This window comes from Mobula hypostoma, chromosome 6 (assembly GCF_963921235.1).
Source record: "Mobula hypostoma chromosome 6, sMobHyp1.1, whole genome shotgun sequence".
Taxonomy (NCBI): Eukaryota; Metazoa; Chordata; class Chondrichthyes; order Myliobatiformes; family Myliobatidae; genus Mobula; species Mobula hypostoma.
In genome coordinates this window covers 49,776,326-49,802,413 of record NC_086102.1, presented here as the reverse complement: position 1 = coordinate 49,802,413, position 26,088 = coordinate 49,776,326, and the positions used below count along the sequence as shown (strand labels likewise).

Here is a 26,088-nt window from a genome sequence, read left to right as displayed (position 1 = left end):
GAAGTTCCTCGTTTTATAACTTTGCCCTGATTCATGACTCTGCAAATGTGAAAATACCTCAACATCTGCCGTGTTGTGTCTCCTTAAAATCTTGTCTTTCTGAAGATCACTCTTTGATCTTCTGAACTCCAAAAAAAAATGACTTGACTTTGTGATAAGCCACCCCAGTGATTTTTGGAAATTCACAAAGTGACTGCCCTTGGGACAGCCTCTAGCATTAGTATGCACTTTTTAAAATAAGGGGACCTAAACTGTATACAGTATTTCAGATAAGACCTCAGTAATACTTCCTGTGATGACCTCTATTTTCCAAAGAGGTATCTGATTTACATAGTCTATCCAGCCATTTAGGTGTCCTTGTAGATTTGGATACCTTGTATTCTGCCCCTCTTTCAAATCATTGAGGGCCTAAAACAGGGGTCCCCAACCTTTTTTGCACCGTGGACCGGTTTAATATTGACAATATTCTTGCGGACGGGCTGAAGGGGGGGTGGAGGGGGTGTTCAAGTAGGGTTGCCAACTTTCTCACTCCCAAATAAGGGACAAAAGTTGCAGTCACATACAGGACACTTCTGTTTACCCCGAGAAAGACTACCATGACCATGAAGCCTTGCACAGGCACCTGTGTGCACATGCGTGACGTGCACATACATGAGGTGCGCATGCGTGTATGTGCCGATTTTCTTCCCCCCCCCCCCCCCCACAAATCAATTTTGGCTTAATCTTCCCAATTCTGTTAAGTGAAACTACACTGTACATCCATTATTTCTACTTTATATAGGCTGTGTATTTATCATATTATTCCTGCTTTTACTATATGTTAGTGTTATTTTAGGTTTTATGTGTTATTTGCTATGATTTGGAAGGTTATTACAAGTTCAACAGTGCGTGACAATGAGGAATGAGGAAAGGTGCAGCTGACTGGTATCATTTCATATCGCCAAATCATATTTTTTCTTCGCGGCCCAGTAGCACATGCTTTGCGGCCTGGTTGTTGGGGACCACTGGCCTAAAACAGTCTGCCATTGCCCATCTATTCATCTTGGCCTATTTTCCTTTCATGGAAACATTTGGGCCATCTTTTTTGATTATGAACTCCAGCATCTTGCTAATAATAAACTAACTAGTCTTTGGTTTCTCTGTGAAGAAGGGTATCACATTTGTGGTCACATTTGTGGATGTAGTTTTGAAAAGCTTTAGTGAATGCCTCTATGATCTTTGCAGCAACTTCTTTTAGACAAGCCAATACTGTATGTTCTGACAATTTGGCTGCCTCGGTGTCATTTTGTCCAATAAACTATCATTTATGGATTGTTACAGGTTATAACATGCTTGTATAAACAGGCACTTTTTGGGATTTTTGCAGTGTCCACCACTATGAGAACTAATGTAAATTACAGGTTAAAATTAAATTATTTGCCATTTCACTGTTATATATTTAACATTCTTGTTTGACAGGGGCCCCTCACTTACTTGACTAACATCATTCTTTCTATTTTAAGACCATAAAATATCAGAGCAGAATTAGGCCATTTGGTCCATCAAGTCTGCTCCTCATCTCTGTTCTAAAAGGACACCCCTCTATTCTGAGGCTGTCTCTTCTGCTCTTCGACTCTCTCATCATAGGAATCATCTTTCCACATCCACTTTCTCAAGGCCTTTCACTGTTGATAGGTTTCAATGAAGTCACCCCTGATTCATCTGTATTCCAATGAATACAGGCCCAGAGCCATCAAATGCTCTTCATATGACAAGCCATTCAATCCTGGAATCATTTTTCTGAACTTCCTTTGAATCCTTTCCAGTTTCAGCACATTCTTTCTCAGATAAGGAGCCCAAAACTGCTTGCAATACTCCAAGTGAGGCCTCACCAGTCCTTTATAAAGCCTCAACATTACATCCTTGCCCTTGTACTTTAGTCCTCTTGAAATGTATGCTAACATTGCATTTGCCTTATACTTAAATGTTGCTGGCGAACGCAGCAGGCCAGGCAGCATCTATAGGAAGAGGTACAATCCGACTTTCAAATCTCTTACCAGCTCTTCTTTCAGTTAGTCCTGACGAAGGATCTCGGCCCAAAACGTTGACTGTACCTCTTCCTATAGATGCTGCCTGGCCTGCTGCGTTCACCAGCAACTTTTATGTGTGTTGCTTGAAATTCCAGCATCTGCAGATTTCCTCGTGATTGCATTTGCCTTCCTGACCACAGATTCTACCTGCAAATTAACCTTGAGGAAATCCTGCACAAGGATACACAAGTACCTTTGCACCTCATATTTTTTCTATTTTTTATTTAGAAAATAGTTACCGCTTTCATTTCTTCTATCAAAGTGCATGACCATACAGTTCCTGACACTGTATTCCATCTACCACTTCTTTGCCCATTCTGCTCATCTAAGTTCTTCTGTAGCTTCCCCATTTCCTCAGAACTACCTGCACCTCCACCTATCTTTGTATCATTTGCAAACTTTGCAAGAAAGCCATTAATTCCATCATCCAAATTATTGACATATAGCTTAAAAAGAATCAATCCCAACACAGACCCCTGTGGAACACCACTAGTCATCAGCAGCGAACCAGAAAAGGCTCCCTTTATTCCTGCTCTTTGCCTCCTGCCAATCAGCCACTGCTTTATCCATGCTGGAACCTTTCCTGTAATACCATGGGCTTGTAGCTTCTTAAGCAGCCTTGTGTGGCACCTTGTCAAAGGCCTTCTGAAAATCCAGGTGTACACAATCATCTGATTCTCCTTTGTCTGTCCTGCTTTTTATTTCTTCAAGGAGTTCCAACAGATTTGTCAGGCAAATTTTCCCTTGAGGAAAACATGCTGACTACGGCCTATTTTATCATGTGCATCCAAGTACCCTGAGACTTCATCTTTGATAATCGACTCCAGCATCTTCCCAACCACTGAGGTCAGACTAACTAGCTGATAATTCCCTTTCTTTTGCCTCTCTTCCCTCTTGAAAAGTGGAATGACATTTGCAATTTTCCAATCTTCTGGAACGATTCCAGAATCTAGTGATTCTTGGAAGATCATTACTAATTCCTCTGGAATCTCTTCAGCCACCTCTTTCTGAACTCTGGGGTGTATACCATCTTGTCCAAGTGACTTATCAACGTTCAGACCTTTCGATTTCCCAAGAACCTTCTGTCTCGTTATGGTAACTTCACACACTTCATAACCCCTGACACCTGGAACTTCCACCATCCTCGTGTCTTCCACAGTGAAGACTGATGCAGAATACTTATTCAGTTCATCCACCATTACTACCTCGCTGGCATCATTTTCCAGCGGTCTGATATCCACTCTCAGCTCTCTTTTACACTTTATGTATCTGAAGAAACTTTTGGTATCCTTTTTAATATTATTGGCTAGATTTCATATTCCATCCTTACCTTAATGACTTTTTAGTTGCCTTCTGTTGGTTTTTGAAAGCTTCCCAATCCTCTAATTTCCCATTAATTTTTGCTCTATTACATGCCCCATTTTTTTTTGGCTTTTCTGTAGCTTTGACTTGTTAGCCAATATTCTTGTGGGCCGGGGGGTGGGGTGGGGGTGGTGCCGGTGTTTAAGCAGGGTTAAACTCACCTCAACACGTCTTTTACAGTTAGGGTTGCTAACTTTCTCACTCCTACATAAGGGACAAAATTAGCAGTCAAGTCCTGGGACACTTGTGTTTGCCCCAGGAAAGACTACCATGACCGTGAAGCCTTGCGCGGGCACCTGTGTGCGCATGCATGACGTGTGCAAGTGCGTAGCAAGTGCGTATGTGCCGATTTTTTTTTTCCACCCACAAATCGGTTTTGGCTTAATCTTCCGGACTATACTGTACATGCATTATTTCTACTTTATATAGGCTGTGTATTTATCATATCATTCCTGCTTTTACAATATGTTAGTGTTATTTTTCGGTTTTATGTGTTACTTGGTATGATTTGGTAGGTTATTTTTTGGGTCTTGGAACACTCAAAAAATTTTCCCCATATAAATTAATAGTAATTGCTTCTTCACTTTACGCCATTTCAGCACGAAAGGTTTCATAGGAACGCTGTACCTTAGCGGGGGAAATACGGGACAAGGGCGGTCCCGTATGGGACAAACCAATTTAGCCTAATATACGGGATGTTCTGGCAAATATGGGACAGTTGGCAACCCGATGTTCAAGTTCAACAGCGCGTGACAGGGAATGAGGGAAGGTGCAGCTGACTCGTATCATTCCCTCGCAGCCCGGTAGCACATGCTTTGTGGCCTGGTGGTTGGGGACTGCTGCTTTAGAATACACCTTCCTCTTTGGAATGTACATGTACTGTGCCTTCTAAGTTGCTTCCAGAAATTCCAGCCATTGCTTCTCTGTTGTCATCTTTGCCAGTGTTCTTTCCCAATCAATTCTGGCCAACTCCTCTCTTGTGCCTCTTAATTCCCTTGATTCCACTGTAATACTTGTACATCTGACTTTAGCTTCTCGTTCTCAAATTTCAGGGTTCTTTTACATTAAGTTCTCTCATCAAATCCGGTTCATTGCACAATACACAATCCAGAATAGCTGATGCCCTAGTGGATTCAACTATGAGCTGCTCTAAAAAGCCATCTTGTAAGTATTCTAGAAATTCCCCCTCTTGGAATCCAGCACCAACCTGATTTTTCCCAATCTGCCTGCATATTGAAATTGCCCTTTTGGCGTGCATTTTGTACCTCCCTGTTTTAATTTGTGGACCACATCCTTACGACTGTTTAGGGGTCTGTATATACAGTTGTAAGAAAAAGTTTGTAAACCCTTTGCAATTACCTAGTTTTCTGCATTAATTACTCATAAAATGTGTTCTGATTTTCATCTATGTCACAATATTACACAAACACAATCTGCCTAAACTAATAACACACACAATTGTACTTCTCATCAATACTGAGTATACCAATGAAGCAATCACAGTCCAGTTTTGGTTTTAAGAAAGTGTGTGAACCTCTGGGGTAATTTAGAGTCAGGTGTTCTATTCAATGAGATGAGATTGGAGGTGTGGATTGTAGACATGTCCTGCCCTATAAAAGACACACGCAATCAGGGTACTGACAGAGCCTGCTCTTCTGAAGAAAGATCTGTTTCTGTACCATGCCTCAATCACAACAACTTTCCAAGAACCTGAGAAGAATTGTAGAGATGCAAGAAGCTAGAAAAGGCTACAAAAGCATTTTTAAGGCCTGAGTGTCCATCAGTCCACAGTAAGAGAAACTGTGTACAAAAGGAGGAAATTCAGTACTGTTGCTACTCTCCCAAGAATGGGCATCCTGCAAAGATTACACTAAGAGCACAACGTGCAGTGCTGAAGGAGGTGAAAAAGAAGCCATGGGTAACAGCAAAAGACCTACAGAAATTTATAAAACTTGTTAAAGTCTCTGTTCATGGGTCCACTATCAGAAAAACACTGAACAAGAATGGTGTTCATGAAAGGACTTTGCTCTCCAAAAAAAAATTGCTGCAGATCTCAAGTTTGCAAAAGACCAGCTGGATATTCCACAACACTTCTGAGGCAATGTTATGTGGACAGATGAGACAAGAGTTGAACTTCAGCAGAAATGCACACCGCTATCTTTGGAGTAAAAAGGGCACTGAGCGCCAACACCAAAACCTCATCCTGACTGTGGAGCATGGTGGAAGGAGCATCATGGTTTGGGACTGCTTTGCTGCTTCAGGGTCTGGACAGTTTGCAATCGTTGAGGGAACAATTAATTCAAAATTGTGTCAAGACATTTTATAAGAGAATGTTAGGGTAGCAGACTGTCACCTGAAACCATTTGAAGTTTGATGATGCAAAAAGACAACGATTCAAAATATGAGTAAATCAACAACAGAATGGGTTAAAAAGAAGAAAATTCGCATTTTGGAATGGCCAAGTCAGAGTCCAGACCTTAATCCAATTGAGAAGCTGTAGCATGACCTGAGGAGAGCTGTTCATGCACGTATCCCTGAAATATGAATTGAAACAGTTTTGTATGGAGGACTGGTCTAAAATTCCCCCTCACCATTGTTCAGCTCTGTAGGAAGCATTTGGTAGAGGTTGTTACTGCTGAAGGAGGTTCTTCCAGTTACTTAATACAGGGTTCACATACTTTATCTAGCCTAGATTGTGATTGATTAAACAATGTGTTCAATACAAGTGTGAAAAGTACAATTGTTTGTTAGTTTAGGCAGATTAGATTAAGATCAGACCACATTTTGAGTAATTGGTGCAGAAAACCAGGTAATTGTGAAGGGTTCACAAACTTTTTCTAGCAACTGTAACTACCATCAGGCAATGCCACCCCCACTCTCTTCCTGTCTGTCCTTTTGATACAATGTATAGCCTTGGACATGAAGCTCCCAACTATAATCTTCTTTCAGTCATGATTCAGTGATGCCTACATCAACAACATACATGCCAATGTGTACCTGTGGTACAAGTTCATCTACCTTATTCCATATCCTGCGCACATTCAAATATATCACTTTGTCCTGTATTTATCCTTTTCGAATTTGTCCGCCTTTTACCTTGCAACTCGTCCTGTTGACTGCAATTTTGTCCTATCATTGGACTGTCATTGCTCGTTGTCTCACTGTGCATTGCCTCTGTAAACCAATTAGCTCATCTTCAGCATTATCACTCTGGTTCCCATCCCCCTGCCAAATTAATTTACACCCACCCGAACAACTCTAGCTAACCTGCCCACAAGGATTTTGCACCCCCTGGGGTTCAGGGGTAACCTGTCCCTTTTGTACAGGTCATGCCTTCCCCAGAAGAGCTCCCAATCATCCATAGATCTGAACCACTGCTCCCTGCACCAGTTCCTCAGCCATGCATTTACCTGCCAAATCATCCAATTCTGACCCTCACTGGCATGTGGCACACAGGCAGTAATCCAGAGATTAATACCCTGAAGGTCCTGTTTCTCACCTTTCTACCTAGCCCCCTAAAATTTCTCTTCAGGACCTCTTCACCTTACCTATGTCATTGGTGCCAATATGTACCAAGACTTTTGGCTGCTCACCCTCGCCCTTGAGAATGCCATGGAAATGATCCAAGCTATCTGTGATCCTGGCACCAGGGAGCCAACATGCCATCTGGGTGTCTCTGTCACATCCTCAGAACCTTGTCTCTGTTCCTGTAACGAAGGAATCTGCTGTCAGCACTACAAAAGATTTTTCAGATGTATAAAGTGTGAGAGTAGATATCGGACCACTGGAAAATGATGCTGGAGAGGAAGTAATGGGAGATGAGTTGACTAAGTAGTTTGCTTCAGCCTTCACTATGGAAGACACTAGCAGAATACCAGAAATTTAACAGTATAGGGGGTAGAAGTGAGTGCAGTTGCTATTACTCAAGGTACTGTAGATAAATCACTTGGACCAGATAGACGACATCCCAGTGTTCTGAAAGAGTTGAATAGATTATGGAGTCATTAATAATGATCCTTTAAGAATCACTAGATTCTGGAATGGTTCCAGAGGAATGGAAAATTGCAAATGTCACTTCACTCTTCATGAAGGGATGGAATCAAAAGAAAGGAACTTTTAGGCCAGTTCACCTGACTTCAGTGGTTGGAAATATGTGATTAATGATGAGGTTTCAGAATACTTGGAGGTACAATATAAAGCAGGCCAAGTCAGCATAGTTTTCTTCAGGGGAAATCTTGCCTGACAAATTTGTTCAAATTCTTTGAGGAAATAACAAGCAGGATGGACAAAGAATCTGGAAGTTGTTGACTTGGATTTTCAGAAGGCCTTTCATACGGCTGCTTAACAAGGTAAGATCCCATGGTATTACAGGAAAGATACCTGCCTGGATAGAAGATTAGCTGACTGGCAGGAGGCAATGGGTTGGAATAAAGCGAGCACGTTCTGGTAGGCTGCTGGTGACTAGTGATGTTCGACAGGGAATGATAGTCTTATGGTCTTATAGCGGGACTACTTTTTGCGTTGTGTGTGTCAATGATTTGGATGTCAGAATTGAAGGCTTTGTAGCCAGGTTTGCACATGATACAAAGATGGATAGAGGGGCAGGTGGTATTGAGGAAGCAGAGGGTCTGCATAATTAGTTGGACAGATTAGGAGAATGGGCAAAGTGGCGGTAGGTATTTTCTAAACTGGGATGAAATTCAAAAATCAGAGAGGTAAAGGGACTTGGGAGTCCTTGTGCACCCCTGTAGGTTAACTTGTAAGTTGAGTTGGTGGTAAGGAAAGAAAATGCAATGTTAGCATTAATTTTGAAAGGACTAGAATATAAAAGCAAGGATGAAATGCTGAGGCTTTATAAGGCATTGGTCAGACCACACTTGAAATATTGTGAGCACTGTCGGGCCCCAGATCTAAGAGAAGATGTGCTGGCAATGGAGAGGGTCTCGAGGAGGTTCATGAGAATGATTTCAGGAATGAAAGGGTTGGTGTATGAGGAACATTTGATGGATTTGGTCCTGTACTTGAGTTTAGAAGAACGAGGAGGGATCTCATTGAAACCTACTGAATAATAAAAGGCCTGGATAGAGTGAATGTGGAGAGGATGTTTCTTATAGTGGATGAGTCTCGGATCAGAGTGCACAGCATCAGACGAGAGGCCTCCATTTAGAAAGGAATTTCTTTAGCCAGAGGGTGGTGTATCTGTCAGCTTCATTGCCATGGATGGCTATGGAGGCTAAGTCATTGCATACATTTAAAGTGGAAGTTGATAGGTTCTTGGTTGGTTGGGACATTAAAGGTTATGGAGAAAGCAGGAGAACTGGTTGAGAGGAATAATAAATGAACCATGATGGAATGGCGGAGCAGATTCGATGGGCCCAGTGGCTTAATTCTGCTCCTATCTTAGATAGTCTAACGTCTTGTCGCAAGAAAACCTAAGTGATCAGTTATCACTAAAATCAAATCCCACCCATGCTCTCAATTCTTGACTATTTTGAGAGCTTTGTATTGAGAATGATGTACAGCTGGAATGTTTGCTTTTGCACGCAAGTCAGATAGCTCTCAAAAGCAAATTGCCTGAAACACTTCCATGTGTTTTTTGAAACTGAAAATTCTTTGGAGACTTGAATGCTTCATTCAGTGATCAACTCTAGAATATTAGGCATGATATTGCTTATTTGTGCAAATTATTCATAAAGCTAAATGAAATCAATCTTCAGTTGCAAGGAGATGATGTGAATCAAGTCAAATTAGTTGTCGCTACATTTCTGTCCAAGTTAACCCTATTTAACTACACCATTAGCTGTCACAACCTTTCCCATTTCTAAGTCTCTGAGTTGGAAGAGAAAGAAAGAGAAGAAAGAATACCAGGTAATGATCTTGAAGTGGGTGAGCTGCATAAAGTCATGTCAAAGATTTCAGAATCTTCTCTGGATCCATATTCCAGATTGGGTCATAAATCCATTCCTGAACATTTGTAATGAGGAATTAACAGGAAGGATGGAGGAAGAACTGATCTTGCTACAAAATGATTTTGAGCTGAAGCCGAGAGTCAAAAATATATTAAGACTTCTGGTTGCAGAAAGAAGTCTCTGAATAATATCCTGCACTGTGGGGAGGGGGGTGGGAAGAGTCAAGATGTTCTTTATTGCCTTTCTAACATATTTAGTGGAGAGGCATTTCCATGCAGTTGTCTAGCTTCCTACAAAGCAGTGCGACAGCCTGCAAATTACTGAACATGGGAATCTGAGACTCCATCTGAATAACAATTTTGCTTGATGTTGAGAAACTGATATCACTGCACCAAGCTCCTCCATCTCATTAAAAGGTGAAAACGCAATGAAATGGTGAATAGTTGGAGTAATGTATGCTCTAAAATTGAAAATAATTTTTACCGTAATCAATTTTATAGCTTTAAATGGTTAATTTTTGCATTTATTTGTCACAGCTTTGAATTTGCAGTTACTATTTTCTTTCACTGTGCATCATAAATCAATAATCTTTATAGTTTTTATGTAATAGGGAGAAAAGGGTGCTGGGGATGTGGTCTGGGAGCCAAGGGGCAGTAACCCAAAACAGTTGGGGAAACATTGCTCTAGAAAAATATTGGGACCATTACATTGCATTAATACAGGTGTTCCCCACTTTTCGAACGTTTGCTTTACGAAACCTCACTGTTACGAAAGACCTACATTAGTACCCTGTTTTCGCTTTCAGAAGGTGTTTTCACTGTTACAAAGAAAGACAGCGTGTGATAAAAAATCAGCTCGCGAAAAAATCAGCGCGCGCCCTGAGCAGCCGGTCTCCCCCGGATTCGGAACGCCATTGCTTTAACACGTTGCTTTGAGCAGCCTTTAGCAAGATGAGTTCTAAGGTGTCGGAAAAGCCTGACAGGGTAAGGGCATTACACGTAGTGTAAAATTAGACATAATTAAGCATTTCGATCGTGGTGAACGAAGTAAGGACAAAATGAGTTTGGCTTGTGGAAGTTGACGAAGATGATGTTGAAGAGGTTTTGGCATCCCATGACCAAGAACTGATGGATGAAGAGCTGATGCAATTGGAAGAGGAAAGGATAACAATCAAAACCGAATGCAGTAGCGAACTGAACATGAAGCAACTGCGTGAGATTTTCGCTGCAATGATAAAGTACGACTTTAATTTTGAAAGGGTACGTAGCTTTAGGGAATATTTGCAGGATGGTTTGAGTGCTTACAAACAACTGTATGATAGAAAAATGCGTGAGGCTCAGCAGTCAAGCAAGCCTTCCACATCAGCCACAGCAGACGACGAACCTCGATCTTCGACATCGAGGTGGGCAGTCATAGGAGAAGATGAGCTGCCTGCCCTGATCGATGATGAGATGACACCCCCATGTCCCACCACCCCAACACCTGGGCCCTGGACAGATACTGTACCAATAAGAAAAAAGCCGAAATTAGGTAAACAACAGGAATTCTGCAGATGCTGGAAATTCAAGCAACACACATAAAAGTTGCTGGTGAACGCAGCAGGCCAGGCAGCATCTGTAGGAAGAGGTGCAGTGGACGTTTCAGGCCGAGACCCTTCGTCAGGACTAACTGAAGGAAGAGTGAGTAAGGGATTTGAAAGTTGGAGGGGGAGATCCAAAATGACAGGAGGGGGAGGGATGGAGCCAAGAGCTGGACAGGTGATAGGCAAAAGGGATACGAGAGGATCATGGGACAGGAGGTCCGGGAAGAAAGACAAGGAGGGCAGGAGGGGGACCCAGAGGTTGGGCAAGAGGTATATTCAGAGGGACAGAGGGAGAAAAAGGAGAGCGAGAAAGAATGTGTGTATAAAAATAAGTAACAGATGGGGTACGAGGGGGAGGTGGGGCATTAGCGGAAGTTAGAGAAGTCGATGTTCATGCCATCAGGTTGGAGGCTACCCAGACGGAATATAAGGTGTTGTTCCTCCAGCCTGAGTGTGGCTTCATCTTTACAGTAGAGGAGGCCGTGGATAGACATGTCAGAATGGGAATGGGATGTGGAATTAAAATGTGTGGCCACTGGGAGATCCTGCTTTCTCTGGCGGACAGAGCGTAGGTGTTCAGCAAAGCGGTCTCCCAGTCTGCGTCTCTCCCCCCCCCCCCCCAATCCCTCCCCACTGATCTCCCTCCTGGCACTTATCCGTGTAAGCGGAACAAGTGCTACACATGCCCTTACACTTCCTCCCTTACCACCATTCAGGGCCCCAAACAGTTCTTCCAGGTGAGGCAACACTTCACCTGTGAGTCGGCTGGGGTGATATACTGCGTCCGGTGCTCCCGATGTGGCCTTTTATATATTGGCGAGACCCGACGCAGACTGGGAGACCGCTTTGCTGAACACCTACGCTCTGTCCGTCAGAGAAAGCAGGATCTCCCAGTGGCCACACATTTTAATTCCACATCCCATTCCCATTCTGACATGTCTATCCACGGCCTCCTCTACTGTAAAGATGAAGCCACACTCAGGTTGGAGGAACAACACCTTATATTCTGTCTGGGTAGCCTCCAACCTGATGGCATGAACATCGACTTCTCTAACTTCCGCTAATGCCCCCCCTCCCCCTCGTACCCCATCTGTTACTTATTTTTATACACACATCCTTTCTCTCACTCTCCTTTTTCTCCCTCTGTCCCTCTGAATATACCCCTTGCCCATCCTCTGGGTCCCCCCCCCCACCCTCCTTGTCTTTCTTCCCGGACCTCCTGTCCCATGATCCTCTGGTATCCCTTTTGCCTATCACCTGTCCAGCTCTTGGCTCCATCCCTCCCCCTCCTGTATTCTCCTATCATTTTGGATCTCCCCCTCCCACTCCAACTTTCAAATCCCTTACTCACTCTTCCTTTAGTTAGTCCTGACGAAGGGTCTCGGCCTGAAACGTCAACTGCACCTCTTCCGAGAGATGCTGCCTGGCCTGCTGCGTTCACCAGCAACTTTTATGTGTGTTATTTAATTAGGTGCTGCCCGGCGTGTAAATGTCGGCGCAAATCAGAGGCGATTGCCGATTGCATCGCCTCTGATCTGGGCCGACAATTACGTGCTAGGCGGCACCTAATTAATTAGCATATTTCGGCTTTTTTCTTAAAGATGTGCTGTGTGCCTCCTGGCTACTGCTGCGTTCTTCACAGCAAGGTATCGGGTCAGCGGCCCGGAGCGTGTGGGCCACTGCACCACCCAGCCTGTGACGACTCAGTCTAACACACCATCAGTGTGCTCGGCGCTGTTTTCCCAATTCCGGTAAGTGATACTACACTGTACATACATTATTTCTACTTTATATAGGCTGTGTATTTTTACGTGTTATTTGGTAGATTTGGCAGCTTCATAGTTTAAAGGTTACTGGAGAGCATGTTTATGCCAACAGCACTTGCGTGAGATTTTCTGCCGAGAGCGCTTGCGTGAGATTTTCACTACGGAGATCTGTGCAGGCAATCGTTGTAGAGAAGTATTTCTACTTTATATAGGCTGTGTATTTATCATATCATTCCTGCTTTTACTATATGTTACTGTTATTTTAGGTTTTATGTGTTATTTGGCATGATTTGGTAGGTTATTTTTGGGTCTGCGAACGCTCACAAAATTTTCCCATGTAAATGGTAATTGCTTCTTCGCTTTATGATATTTCGGCTTACGAACCGTTTCATAGGAACGCTGTACCTTCGGATGGCGGGGGAAACCTGTACTTGATTTTCATATGCAACTTGGAATTTAGTCTGGAAATGTCTGTTTATCAATTTGTCTTTTAAAGCAGCGGTCCCCAACCACCGGGCCGCAAAGCATGTGGTACCGGGCTGCGAGGAACCAATATGATTTGGCGATATGAGTCAGCTGCACCTTTCCCCATTCCCTGTCACGGCCACTGTTGAGCTTCAACGCACGTGAGGTCATTACCCGCGTGTCATCCATGTCAGTGCGGGAAGGAGATCCACTCCTCGAACTTGCAAATGACGGCGGGCTGAAAAGTATGTTTGACATAACACCTCTGCCGGCATTCTGGATCAAAGTCAAGGCTGAATATCCAGAAATAGCCACGAAAGCACTGAATACGTTGCTTCCATAACATATCTCTGCAATGAATGCAATGAAAACTAAATTGCGGAATAGACTGGACATAAGGAACCCTCTTCGAGTATCACTGTCTCCCATCATCCCTCAATAGGACCGTCTTGTTGCAGGGAAACAAGCCCAGGGCTCCCACTGATTCAGCGATATTGGTGTGTTGCAATGATTTTATATGTTCATATGGGGAAATATGTGCCGTGTGTTTAATACCCAAACGTTACTTAAAATGTTATGATGCTATTGACTTGTAAGTGACTGATATAACCATATAACAATTACAGCATGGAAACAGGCCATCTCTGCCCAGCTAGTCCGTGCCGAACGCTACTCTCAGCTAGTCCCACCGACCTGCACTCAGCCCATAACCCTCCATTCCTTTCCTGTCCATATACCTATCCAATTTAACTTTAAATAATAATATCGAACCTGCCTCTACCACTTCTACTGGAAGTTCATTCAACACTTACTTCAAGCTCCCCTGATAATTGACATCACTATATTCATGTGAGGAAAATATGCGCTGTGTGTTTAATATTAAATTCGTTAGATAAACCTTTTTAGAAATGAAATTGAGTGTATTAGCCACTTATCACCTATATTCCGGTCGTGATTACTCCTCCCCCCCCCCCCCGAACAGAATTGCTAAAAACGATCTGTAGAAAAAAATCGGCAGGTACGTGCATGAGCAAGTCACGCATGCGCACTGGTGCCCGTGCAAGGCTTCGTGGTCATTGTAGTCTTTCAAGAGGTAAACACAACGTATTTGACTGCTACTTTTGTCAGTTGGCAACCCTACCCCCCCCCCACCCCAGGTCGGCAGGTCCACAAGAATATTGTCAATAATAAACCGGTCCACAGTGAAAAAAAGGTTGGGGACCCCTATTTTAAAGGATACAACAAAGACATTCTAGCATACAATTGAATCTGCTAGATGACTGAAGGAATATTTCCTGGTCACACCCCTATTGCAGGATTGGATTGGCCTCAAATATTACTATTGCCAGTCTTTAAATTAATTTGTTTAGCTGATCTGAATTCAGTTCCTTGACTTCCTAAGAAGTACCTCATTGAAGTTCATCTTGATGTGAATAGTCTTTCACCTATCCCAACTATGGATGTTGTTCTCTGCTTAAATGGAGTTTGAAATTCACGATATTAACAGTTTGCAATTGTGTGCGGCCTTAAGGTAAAAACATTCCGAATTGCATTGCAGGAGCATTATAACAACACAAGTCCAAAATTGAATGTTTCTGACTGAAGATATGTAGTCTGAAATTTTCCTACTTGAGTGCCTGTCATCTACCTGTTTTCCTACATTTGCTTTTGTCATGTTTAGTAACGTCTAAAGGGCTAATTATTTGCAAATTGTTGGACTTCAGCTACACGGGAATGAAACAGATTAAGCCTAAATTGGCATATAACATTGATTTCCTATTGTGAATTTTTCATGTCCATTAAAACTCTTCAATTTATGTCACAATTAGGAATACACTTTCTCTGGTCTGAGGTAGGATATTGCCACAAGACTTGCAGATTAATTTGCTTTTTCTGGTTCAGGGACACTCCTTATAGCTAATTGTGTGTGTTCTGAACTTGTCAAAATTCAGACAATCAAATGGTAGCAATACTAGAAGTCAAATGTCATATTAAATTTATGCCAATTTGAATAGTCAATTGCAATTTCCTGCACCTTTCTATGAAGAGGAACATCCTTCTGTATTTCACTCTCTCCCCGACCAGCACTGGAATGTGATGAAAATAGGTGAATGGAACTTTGAAATATTAACTGTTTCTTTTGTCTGAGTATTTTTTCAGTTTTCCAGCATCATTTTTCATTTTTAGATTTTCAGCATCTGCAGTTTTTAATTTTGAGTTTAAAAAATGGAGTAGTTATTCCCTTAGGATTGAAGGAGTGCATACTACTTTAACAAATTTAGGAGGTAACGTGGAACTTCCAGAAAAGCATTTCTTTTAAATTCAAATTGTTGGATAATCTAAATATCCTTCAATTATATACTGAAGTAGTGGACACGTGGCCAAGTGATTAAGGCATTGGACTAGCTACCTGAAGGTCGTGAGTTCAAGCCCCAGCCGAGGGAACGTGTTGTGTCCTTGAGCAAGGCACTTAATCACACATCGCTCTGTGACGACACTGGTGCCAAGCTGTATGGGTCCTAATGCCCTTCCCTTGGACAACATTGGTGTCGTGGAGAGGGGAGACTTGGAGCATGGGCAACTGCTGGTCTTCCATACAACCTTGCCCAGGCCTGCGCCCTGGAGAGTGAAGACTTTCCAGGCACAGATCCATGGTCTCGCAAGACTAACAGATGCCTTTATTTAGAACAAAATAAAACAGTAACAGAAAGCAGAATAAAGTGTAACAGCTACACAAAGTATAATGCAGGTAGACAATAAGTTGCAAGATCATAATGAGGTAGATTGAAGTTGAGTCCATTTTATACTAGGGAACAATTCAAGAACAGTGGGGTAGAAGCTATCCTTGAGCCTGGTGGTTTATACTTTTAGACTTTTGTATCTTCTGCCTGATGGGAGAGGGGAGAAAAATGTCTGGGGTAGGTGGGCTCTTTGATTATGCCGGCTGCTTCACTGATGCAGCAAGAAATACAGGCAGTGTCCCTGGAGGGGACGCTGGTTTCTGTGATGTGCTGAGCTTTGTCCATAACTCTCTGCAGTTTCTAATGAAGTAGGCAAATCATACCAAACCATTATGTTCCCAGATAGAATGCTTTATATGTGCATTGTTTTATATAAAAAAAAATTGGTGTCAGTGGAGACATGCCAAATTTCCTTAGCCTCCTGAGGAAGTAGAGGTATTGGTGGGCTTTCTTAGCTGTGATGTTTACAAGGTTGGACCAAGACATGTTGGTTTTGTTCACTGCTAGGAACTTAAAGCTCTCAAGCTCAGCACTGTTGATGTAGACAGAAGCATGTGGACCACCCTTCTTCCTGAAGAGATTGAGCAGACATTGAGATTGCTGACATTGAGGGAAATGTCATAATACTATGTTACTACTAATCTCTGTATCTCCTTGTTGTATTCTGACTTGTTATTTGAGATTTGGCCCACTGTGGTGGTATCACCTGCAAACTTGTAGGTGGAGTTACAACAGATCTGGCCATGCGGTCATAAGTCTATAGAGAGTAGATTAGGTGGCTAAGCATGCAACCTTGTGGAGCAGCAGTGTTGAGAATAATTGTGGTTGAGCTTTTGCTCCTTATCCTTATTAATTGTGGTCTGTTGGTCACAAAGCCAAGGATCCAGTTGCACATGGAGAATTTGACTCCTGGGTCTTGGAGTTTTGTGATGAGCTTGCTTGAAATTATAGTATTGAAGGGGGATCTGGAGTTAGTAAACAATATTTTAACATTGGTGCCTTCACTGTACAAATTCTCCAAAGGTGAGTGTAGGGCCAGTGTGATGGCATCTGCCATAGACATGTTTCAGATAGGAGGAAATATTTCTGATATTCATTTTCCTTAATACTGTTAATCTCTGGGCTGCAACAAATCACTACTTCCAATTTCCTTTTTTGATAAGTTCACATTTGGATAGAATGAAAGCCATGTTAGAGATCAGTTAGTCTCTTTCCAACGGTAACTTAACAATGAACAATAACGCTAGCACTGGAATATTGTATCCCATGTATAAATAACAAATAAGTTCTTTGGCTACTGCACTCCATTGATATTTCTACCTTATATGTTCAGCTAAATATTTTAATGATTTTTAGTGGGGACAGGAGTGAAAAATACAGGAAGGGCAAGATGATTAAATGATCTCTTCCATAACATGTAATTTCACTCACTTCAATGTTTTAACTTAGTTGATTTGTTTTATTGCAGCCTGTCCCTTTCACTTTGGACAGTGTTTCAAATTCTATCCACTCAATGTTCTCTGAAGAAGCACCAGTGATCCTGCAGCTAACCCCCAGTGAAGAGGTGAGTGATCAGGTTTTTTTTAAATGTATGGTACTATGCAGGATCTGGTTGGGTAATTATTGGACTCCTGGCTGCTACCTTGTAATCAGTACAACCTTTTTCATATTCACATTGACAACTGAAATGTTGTCCCAAACTGGACTACCCTCGGTAAGGGTGGGAGTGTAAATGCCCAGTTAAAATAAATCAAATGGTGACTGGTTGAATAGCAGATGAGCTCCCTGTGAGCTAACTGTTATCTATATTAGGATCTCTGTCAAGCAAGGCCATCCCTGCTAATGTGAGACAATAGTAAATGACACTGTTGAATTGTTGTTATGGCTGTTAACCAACAGCTGCTTCCCCCAAAATTAGTGTCTGGTGGATTGGGCAGTTCAGCCTGTGCACTTTACTCTCAGGCTGCAAAAATGAGTTAAGAAGTAAAGAACATCAGTTTAAGTGCAACAGGAGCTGATGACCAAACAGACTTGTCCCTGGAGGTCTGCATTTGTTTCAGAGAATATAGATAATCTTGCTCTCAATTGAATTCAGTTTCCAAGCATTCATGATTTTCTCTAATTTTCACCATTTAATTTTTTTTTCCTCATCTCCCTCACCAGTGTCTGAGTATGTAACAGAATTTATTTAAGTATCGAGATTCTTAATTCAGGTTTTGTTTGTGAAACTGAATAATCAAAAGATTGACAGATTCTTTATTGTTTTAGAGACTATACATGGTTGGGAAGGCAAATAGCATTTTTGAAGATCTACCTGTGACATTACGACAGATGAGAAACCGTTTGTACCAGGATAACTCTGTTTTGAGTTTGTTGCCTTCTAATTCTCTGAATAAAAATAATGAGGTAAGTAGGGAATCTTGATCTAGCATTCGTAAAACTCAGATAATCTACCATGCTCCTTCTCTTTCCACCCCCCCCACCCCCACCCCAAACTACCCGCTTCCCCTCTGGCCTGGTTTCACCTATTACCTGCCAGCTTGTACTTCTTTCCACTTCCTTTCTGCTTTTGATGAAGGGTCTCTGCCTGAAGCGTCAACTAATTATTCCCTCCATCCATGCTTTCTGACTTGCTGAGTTCCTCCTGAACTTTGTGTGTTGCTCAACATAATCTCTGTGTTTTTGCTAGGAACTTTGGTGCCACACTAGCAGATTTTTCCATACCATCAGATATTAGTCCCAAATAATATCCTAACATAATTGAAATTCACATTTTTACAAGATGTTAGTGTTATATTTTCTCATGAACGCATTGGACCTATTAAGCCGAAGAGGAGAACAGCAAACCTCATTTAGTGTACCTGATACTGAACCATCAGGATTTCCAAGTAGTTGGGAAGAAACTCAAGTTTTACTGTAATTTTGCAAGGCACACTCTTAAGTGCAGCATAGTTCTTGGTGATCTGCATAGGAGAACCCTTAATACTGCTGTTTGCCTCTCAGCTCTGCAGCTTTAAGTAAACACCAGAACTGATGTAATATAGGAAGCCTTCCTAAAGCTCCTTGGACCCAGACAAATAAGCATGCTCTTTTGTAAGGTGGGGCATATGCAGTCAGGCAAGCAAAAATGCTGCATCTAGATTTGAGTAACATAGTTGAATGCTTTTACCCCGTCCTTCCGCCACCCTACCAGAGATAGGGTTCCTCTTGTTCTCACCTACGACTCTACCAGCCTCCGCATCCAGCACATAATTCTCCGAAACTTCCGCCACCTCCAATGGGGTCCCACCACCAAGCACGTCCTTCCCTTCTCCAACCCCCCCCCCGCACTTTCTGCTTTCTGCAAGGATCGCTCCCGACATAACTCCCTTGTTCATTCCTCCCTCCCCACTGATCTCCCTCCTGCCACTTATCCTTGCAAGTGGAAGTGGAACATGTGCTACACCTGCCCCTACACCTTCTCCCTCACCACCATTCTGGGCCCTAAACAGTACTTCCAGGTGAAGCGACACTTCACCTGTACATCTGTTGGGGGTCATTTACGGTGTTCCGTGCTTGCAGTGTGGCCTCCTGCTCATCGGTGAGACCCAGTATAGATTGGGAGTCCGCTTCGCTGAGCATCTACGCTCCGTCCACCAGAACAAGTGCGATCTCTCAGTGGCCACCTATTTTAATTGCACTTCCCATTCCCATTCTGATTCCGATATGTCCATCCGTGACCACCTACGCTGTCGTGATGAGGCCACACTTAGGTTGGAGGAACAGCACCTTGTATTCCATTTGGGTAGCCTCCAACCTGATGGGCATGAACGTCGATCTCTCAAACTTTCGGTAATGTCCTCCTGCCACCCCCCCCCACCCCCCCATATGCCATCTCCTTTTCCCTCTCTAACCTTATCTCACTAATCAACTTCCCAGCTCTGTACTTCATCCCTCCTCCAGGTTTTGTCTATCACCTTGTGTTTCTCTCTCCCCTCCCCCCACCTTTTAAATCTACTCCTCAGCCTGTTTTCTGCAGTCCTGCTGAAGGGTTTCAGCCCGAGATGTTGACTGTACTTTTTTCCATAGATGCTGCCTGGCCTGCTGAGTTCCTCCAGCATTTTGTATGTGTTGCTCAGATTCCCAGTATCTGCAGATTTCTTCTGTTTGTGCTATCTTATTTATTTTGCTATCCAGCACGGAGTTAGCGATACAGCATGAATAGTTCTTGCTAGCCCTTCAAGCCATACCGCCCAGCAACCCATGATTTAACCCTAACCCATCACAGAACAGTTTACAATGGCCAATTAACCTACTGACTGATAGGTCTTTGGACAGTGGGAGGAAACTGGAGCATTCCATGGGGAGGATGTATGGACTCCTTGCAGATGGCACCAAATTGAACTCTGAAGTATAATGCCGTGAGCTGCAATAGCATGCTAACTGCTACGCTACTGTGGCTTATGTGGTGGCTATGAACTTGAGTGTTTCTTAATGAAGTGATTTTGAGTTTACGCTACCTTTTGCTGAATAGAAAGTTGGTATATTTGAGCATTTTAATTGGGTCCAAGTTCTTTATGGATACACTGAATAGACTACATCAGACAGAGGCCTATAGACGGATACCTAGTTGATTCAGCCACGAATGAATAGCTTCCTGATAAACAGGAAAGGAGTTGATTGGCCTCAATCATCTGTATTCTCTTTAGTGAAGGATCATGCCAGAGGAGTGTTTACCTGTTTAAATCCCATTGTGCTCTATTTTAATTGGGCTTCTTGATGCCTTTTCCTGTGAATAGGACTCTGCTTTTCTAGAATTTAGCTCTTTCAACATTTGTACCTGACCTGAAGCAGAAAACAAATTGCAAATCAGTGAGCAGGTTATTAATGAATAATCATTGTTTGAAGGCATCTTTCATCACTTGCATGGTAGGTTGATGGGGCAGTGCCTGCAAGATTTTTTTTCTGCTTTTCTACCCTCCATGCATCCTGTCCAAAAATGATGAAGCAGCCTGCATCCTCTAGCCTGAGCTTTAATTCACTGTTCCTCTTAAATATAATGTTTCATTCTTGAGTAATGTTTTGAAGAGCAATTTTGAAATCTGTATTAGAATATCTGCCAAGTCTACTTGGTCTTAACATTTTTTCAGGAAAGAGTACCATGCAGTGGGTGGCTCTCAAACAGCATTCTATTTGTAACATGTTGTAGGGGAAGACTAAAACTAATGAGCATAGTTTTAAGGTGGGAAAGGAAAAATTAAGTGACCTGAGGGGCAACTTTTCTACACAGAAGATGGCAAGTATATGGAATGGGCTGCTAGATGAGACTGAGGCAGGAACAGTGGAAACATTGAGGTTGTTAGGTGCTGAAGGTCCACAGGCAACACACACAAGCAACTTAGCAGGTTAGGTGGTGTCTGTGAAGCAAAATGAACATTTTTTAGGCCAAGAACTTTCATCTGGATTGAAAAGGAGGGAGGAGAAGATGGCGGCGCGACGCAGTGCGCATAGCTGTTCCGAATGATATCGTATGTGTTAACTAGGGGCTGTGCACAATCCTGGTTTGATGGAGACAGCCATGAGAAGCATGGAGGAACACCTGGAGAAACTTCTGAAATGCCCGCTTTGCTGCCACTGCTACTGTGCGATTGAGGATCTCCGGGGGGGGAGGCCCCAAATCCTTGGCTTTGCCTATTGCCTGTTGCCGGGGCCGGGGTCGAAGCGCTCGGCAGAGATGGTGCTCGGTGTCGGAGAGCTGGTTGAAGGCTCGGAGTTTTCGGACAGACTCAGAGTCGGACTGTGATCAGGTGCTTCCAGGATGCCGCATCAGCAAGTTTGCGGCGCTGGAGGTTCACCATCTGCGTGAGATGATGGGACTTTCGAGAGACTTCGAGACTTTCTACCGTGCCCATGGTCTGTTCTTTATCAAATTACAGTATTGCTTTGCACTGTTGTTATATGTTATATATGTTATAATATGTGGTTTTTGTCAGTTTTTCAGTCGGTTTGTCTTGTGTTTCTGTTATATCATTCTGGAGAAACATTGTATCATAATGCATGCATTACTAAATAACAATAAAAGAGGACTGTGTGTCCTCAATCTTAAAATAAATCTGAAAAAGGGGAAGAGGGCAAACAACAGCATTGCATTCCTTCAGCTCTGTGTCTGTGTGTGTAACAATAGCATTCTTTTAAAAAGCACTTGGATAGGTACATGAAGGGATATGGGCCAAACAGAATATTGGGACTAGCAAGGCAGATGACACATTTAGCATGGACTCAGTGGATCAAATGGCCTTTCATTCTAAAATATGCAGTCCACGGTAAAGTGTTGTGCTTCTGATTAACCTACAAGAAAGCATCCCATAAAGAACTGACAATCAAAGGTGAGAATTTGCTCATTCAAACACACTGACATCAGATCTATGCTATCAGTAAACTGGCCTATTCCAGGTTATACAAATTTTAATCTATAAATGTACTAAATAAAAATGTGAGTGTTTGCATGATTAATCCCAAATTTGTGGAGAGATCGCAGACTGTTGCAAGAAACAAAATTGTTATAGTAGGTGATCTGAACTTTCCATATATTGACTTGTGACTCACATACTGCGAAAGGACGAGATGGACTGAGTTTGTCATATGTGTTCAGGAAAGTTTTCTTAATCAGTACTAGAAGTCCCATTGAGAGAGTGAGCCATACTTGATCTGCTATTAGGGAATGAGGCAGCGCAGGTGACAGAAGTTTTTATAGGTGAACACTTTGCATCCAGTGATGCAAGAATCTGTAGCAGTTAGGCAAAACAACATCTACTTCATGGACTCTCTATATAGATTACATAGCGGGTTGTGTTGGCTGTTGAGGCAAATTAAGGTGGATAAATCCCCAGGGCCTGACAAGGTCTTTCCTTGAACCTTGTGGGAGGCAAGGGCTGAAATTATCGCGGCCCTAGCAGAGATATTTAAATCATCCTTAGTGACAGGTGAAGTGATGGAAGGTTTGGAGGATGGCCAATGTTGTTCTGCTGTTTTAAGAAAGGCTTTAAAAATAAACTAGGAGATTATAGGCCAGTGGGAAAATTATTGGAATATATTCTAATATTGAGTATTTGAATAGACGTGGACTGATTAAGGATAGTCAGCATGGCTTCATGCTTGGTAGGTCATGTGCAACCAATTTTATAGTTTTTTGAGAGTTACCAGGAAGGTTGATGAAAGCAAGGCAGTGGATGTTATCTACATGGACTTCAGCAAGGCACTTGACACGGTTCCGCAAGGGAGATTGGTCATGAAGGTTCAATCGCTCGGCATTCCAAATGAAGTAGTAAATTGGATTAGACGGATCTTTCTGTCTCTTTCTGTGGAGACAGCTTATCCACTGATGTCTACTATAAGCCTACTGACTCTCACAACTATCTGGACTATTCCTTTTCTCACCCTGTCTCTTGCAAAAACGCCATCCCCTTCTCGCAATTCCTCCGTCTCCGCCGCATCTGCTCTCAGGATGAGGCTTTTCATTCTAGGACGAGGGAGATGTCTTCATTTTTTAAAGAAAGGGGCTTCCCTTCCTCCACTATCAACTCTGCTCTTAAACGCATCTGCCCCATTTCACGTACATCTGCTCTCACTCCATCCTCCCACCACCCCACTAGGAATAGGGTTCCCCTGGTCCTCACCTACCACCCCACCAGCCTCCGGGTCCAACATATTATTCTCCGTAACTTCTGCCACCTCCAACGGGATCCCACCACTAAGCATATCTTTCCCTCCCCCCCTCTCTCTGCATTCCGCAGGGATCGCTCCCTACACAACTCCCTTGTCCATTCGTCCCCCCCATCCCTCCCCACTGATCTCCCTCCTGGCACTTATCCGTGTAAGCGGAACAAGTGCTACACATGCCCTTACACTTCCTCCCTTACCACCATTCAGGGCCCCAAACAGTCCTTCCAGGTGAGGCATCACTTCACCTGTGAGTCGACTGGGGTGATATACTGCGTCCGGTGCTCCAGATGTGGCCTTTTATATATTGGTGAGACCCGACGCAGACTGGGAGACCGCTTTGCTGAACATCTACGCTCTGTCCGCCAGAGAAAGCAGGATCTCCCAGTGGCCACACATTTTAATTCCACATCCCATTCCCATTCTGACATGTCTATCCACGGCCTCCTCTACTGTAAAGATGAAGCCACACTCAGGTTGGAGGAACAACACCTTATATTCCGTATGGGTAGCCTCCAACCTGATGGCATGAACATTGACTTCTCTAACTTCCGCTAGGCCCCACCTCCCCCTCGTACCCCATCTGTTACTCTTTTTAATGCACACATTCTTTCTCTCACTCTCCTTTTTCTCCCTCTGTCCCTCTGAATATACCTCTTGCCCATCCTCTGGGTCACCCCCCCCCGTCTTTCTTCCCGGACCTCCTGTCCCATGATCCTCTCATATCCCCTTCTGCCTATCACCTGTCCAGCTCTTGGCTCCATCCCTCCCCCTCCTGTCTTCTCCTATCATTTTGCATCTCCCCCTCCCCCTCCAGCTTTCAAATCCCTTACTCACTCTTCCTTCAGTTAGTCCTGACGAAGGGTCTCGGCCTGAAACGTCGACTGCGCCTCTTCCTATAGATGCTGCCTGGCCTGCTGCGTTCACCAGCAACTTTGATGTATGTTGGTTGAATCGGATTAGACATTGGCTTTGTGGGAGAGGCCAGAGAGCGGTAGTAGATGGCTGTCTTTCTGACCAGAGGCTTGTGACTAGTGGATTCTCACAAGGATTGGTGCTGGCTCCATTGTTGTTTGTCATCTGTATCAACAATCTGAATGATAATGTGGTTAACTGGATCAGCAAATTTGCGGATGACACCGTGAATGGGGTATAGTGAACAGTGAGGAAGACTACCATGGCTTGCAGCTGTATCTGGACCAGCTGGAAAAATGTGCTGAAAAATGGAATTTAATGCATACAAGTGCGTTGCACTTCGGTAGGACCAACCAGGGTAAGTAATCCTTGCATAGTGAACGTGCGGTAGAAGGAAGGGATCTGGGAATATAGGTACATAATTCACTGAAAGTGGTGTCACAGGTTAATAGGGTTGTAAAGATGGCTTTTGGCATATTGGCCCTCATAAATCAAAGTATTGAGTACAGGAGATGGGATGTCATATTGGAGTTGTACAAAACATTGGCGAGGCCTGTTTGATTGTGTGCAGTTTTGGTCACCTCCCTACAGGAAAGATGTAAATAAGGTTGAAAGACTACTGTGAAAATTTATAAGGATGTTGCTGGGTCTGGAAGACCCGAGTTAAATGAAAAGATTGGATAGGTTAGGACTTTATTCCTTGGAATATAGAAGATTGAAAGAGATTTGTAGATGTATACTAAATTGAGGGGTATGGATGGTAAGTGCAAGCAGGTTTTTTTCCGCTGAGATTGGGTGGGACGATAACTAAAGGTCATGGATGAAAAAGGGGAAGGAGCTATTCCTGAATTGCTGAGTATGTGCTTTCAGGCTTCTGCATCTCCTACCTGATGGTAACAGTGAGAAAAGGGCATGCCCTGGGTTCTGGAGGTCCTTAATAATGGGTGCTGCCTTTTTTGAGACACTGCTCCCTAAAGATGTCCTGGATACTTTGTAGGCTAGTGCCCAAGATGGAGCTGACTAGATTTACAACCTTCTGCAGCTTCTTTCGGTCTTGTGCAGTAGCCCCTCCATACCAGTGATGCAGCCTGTCAGAATGCTCTCCATGGTACAACTATAGAAGTTTTTGAGTGTATTTGTTGACATGCCAAATCTCTTCAAACTCCTATTAAAGTATAGCCACTGTCTTGCTACCTTTATGACTACATCAATATGTTGGGACCAGGTTAGATCCTCAGAGATCTTGACGCCCAGGAACTTAAAGCTGCTCACTCTCTCCACTTGGATGATCCCTCTGAGGATTGGTATGTGTTCCTTCGCCTTGCCGTTCTTGAAGTCCTCAATCAGCTCTTTCGTATTACTGACATTGAGTGCCAGATTGTTGCTGTGGCACCACTCGACTAGTTGGCATATCTCACTCCTGCATGCCCTTGCGTCACACCTAAGATTCTACCAACAATGGCTGTATCGTCAGCAAATTTGTAGATGGTATTTGAGCTCTGCCTAGCCACACAGTCATGTGGCTGAAGAGCCTGTTTCTGTGCTTTTCTATGACTCTTAATAAAAGCGGCATTATAAACA

General features: G+C 43.2%; 1 protein-coding gene across 1 annotated transcript in view; it reads left to right on the top strand.

The window, feature by feature from the left end:
- atp6ap2 (ATPase H+ transporting accessory protein 2) overlaps positions 1-26,088 on the top strand; it is a 57,592-nt gene that overhangs the window by 11,938 nt on the left and 19,566 nt on the right. The window contains exons 4-5 of the mRNA XM_063050818.1: positions 17,363-17,458; positions 18,163-18,300. Of these exons, the coding sequence (XP_062906888.1) occupies positions 17,363-17,458; positions 18,163-18,300 (234 nt within the window). The remainder of the gene's footprint in view (positions 1-17,362; positions 17,459-18,162; positions 18,301-26,088) is intronic.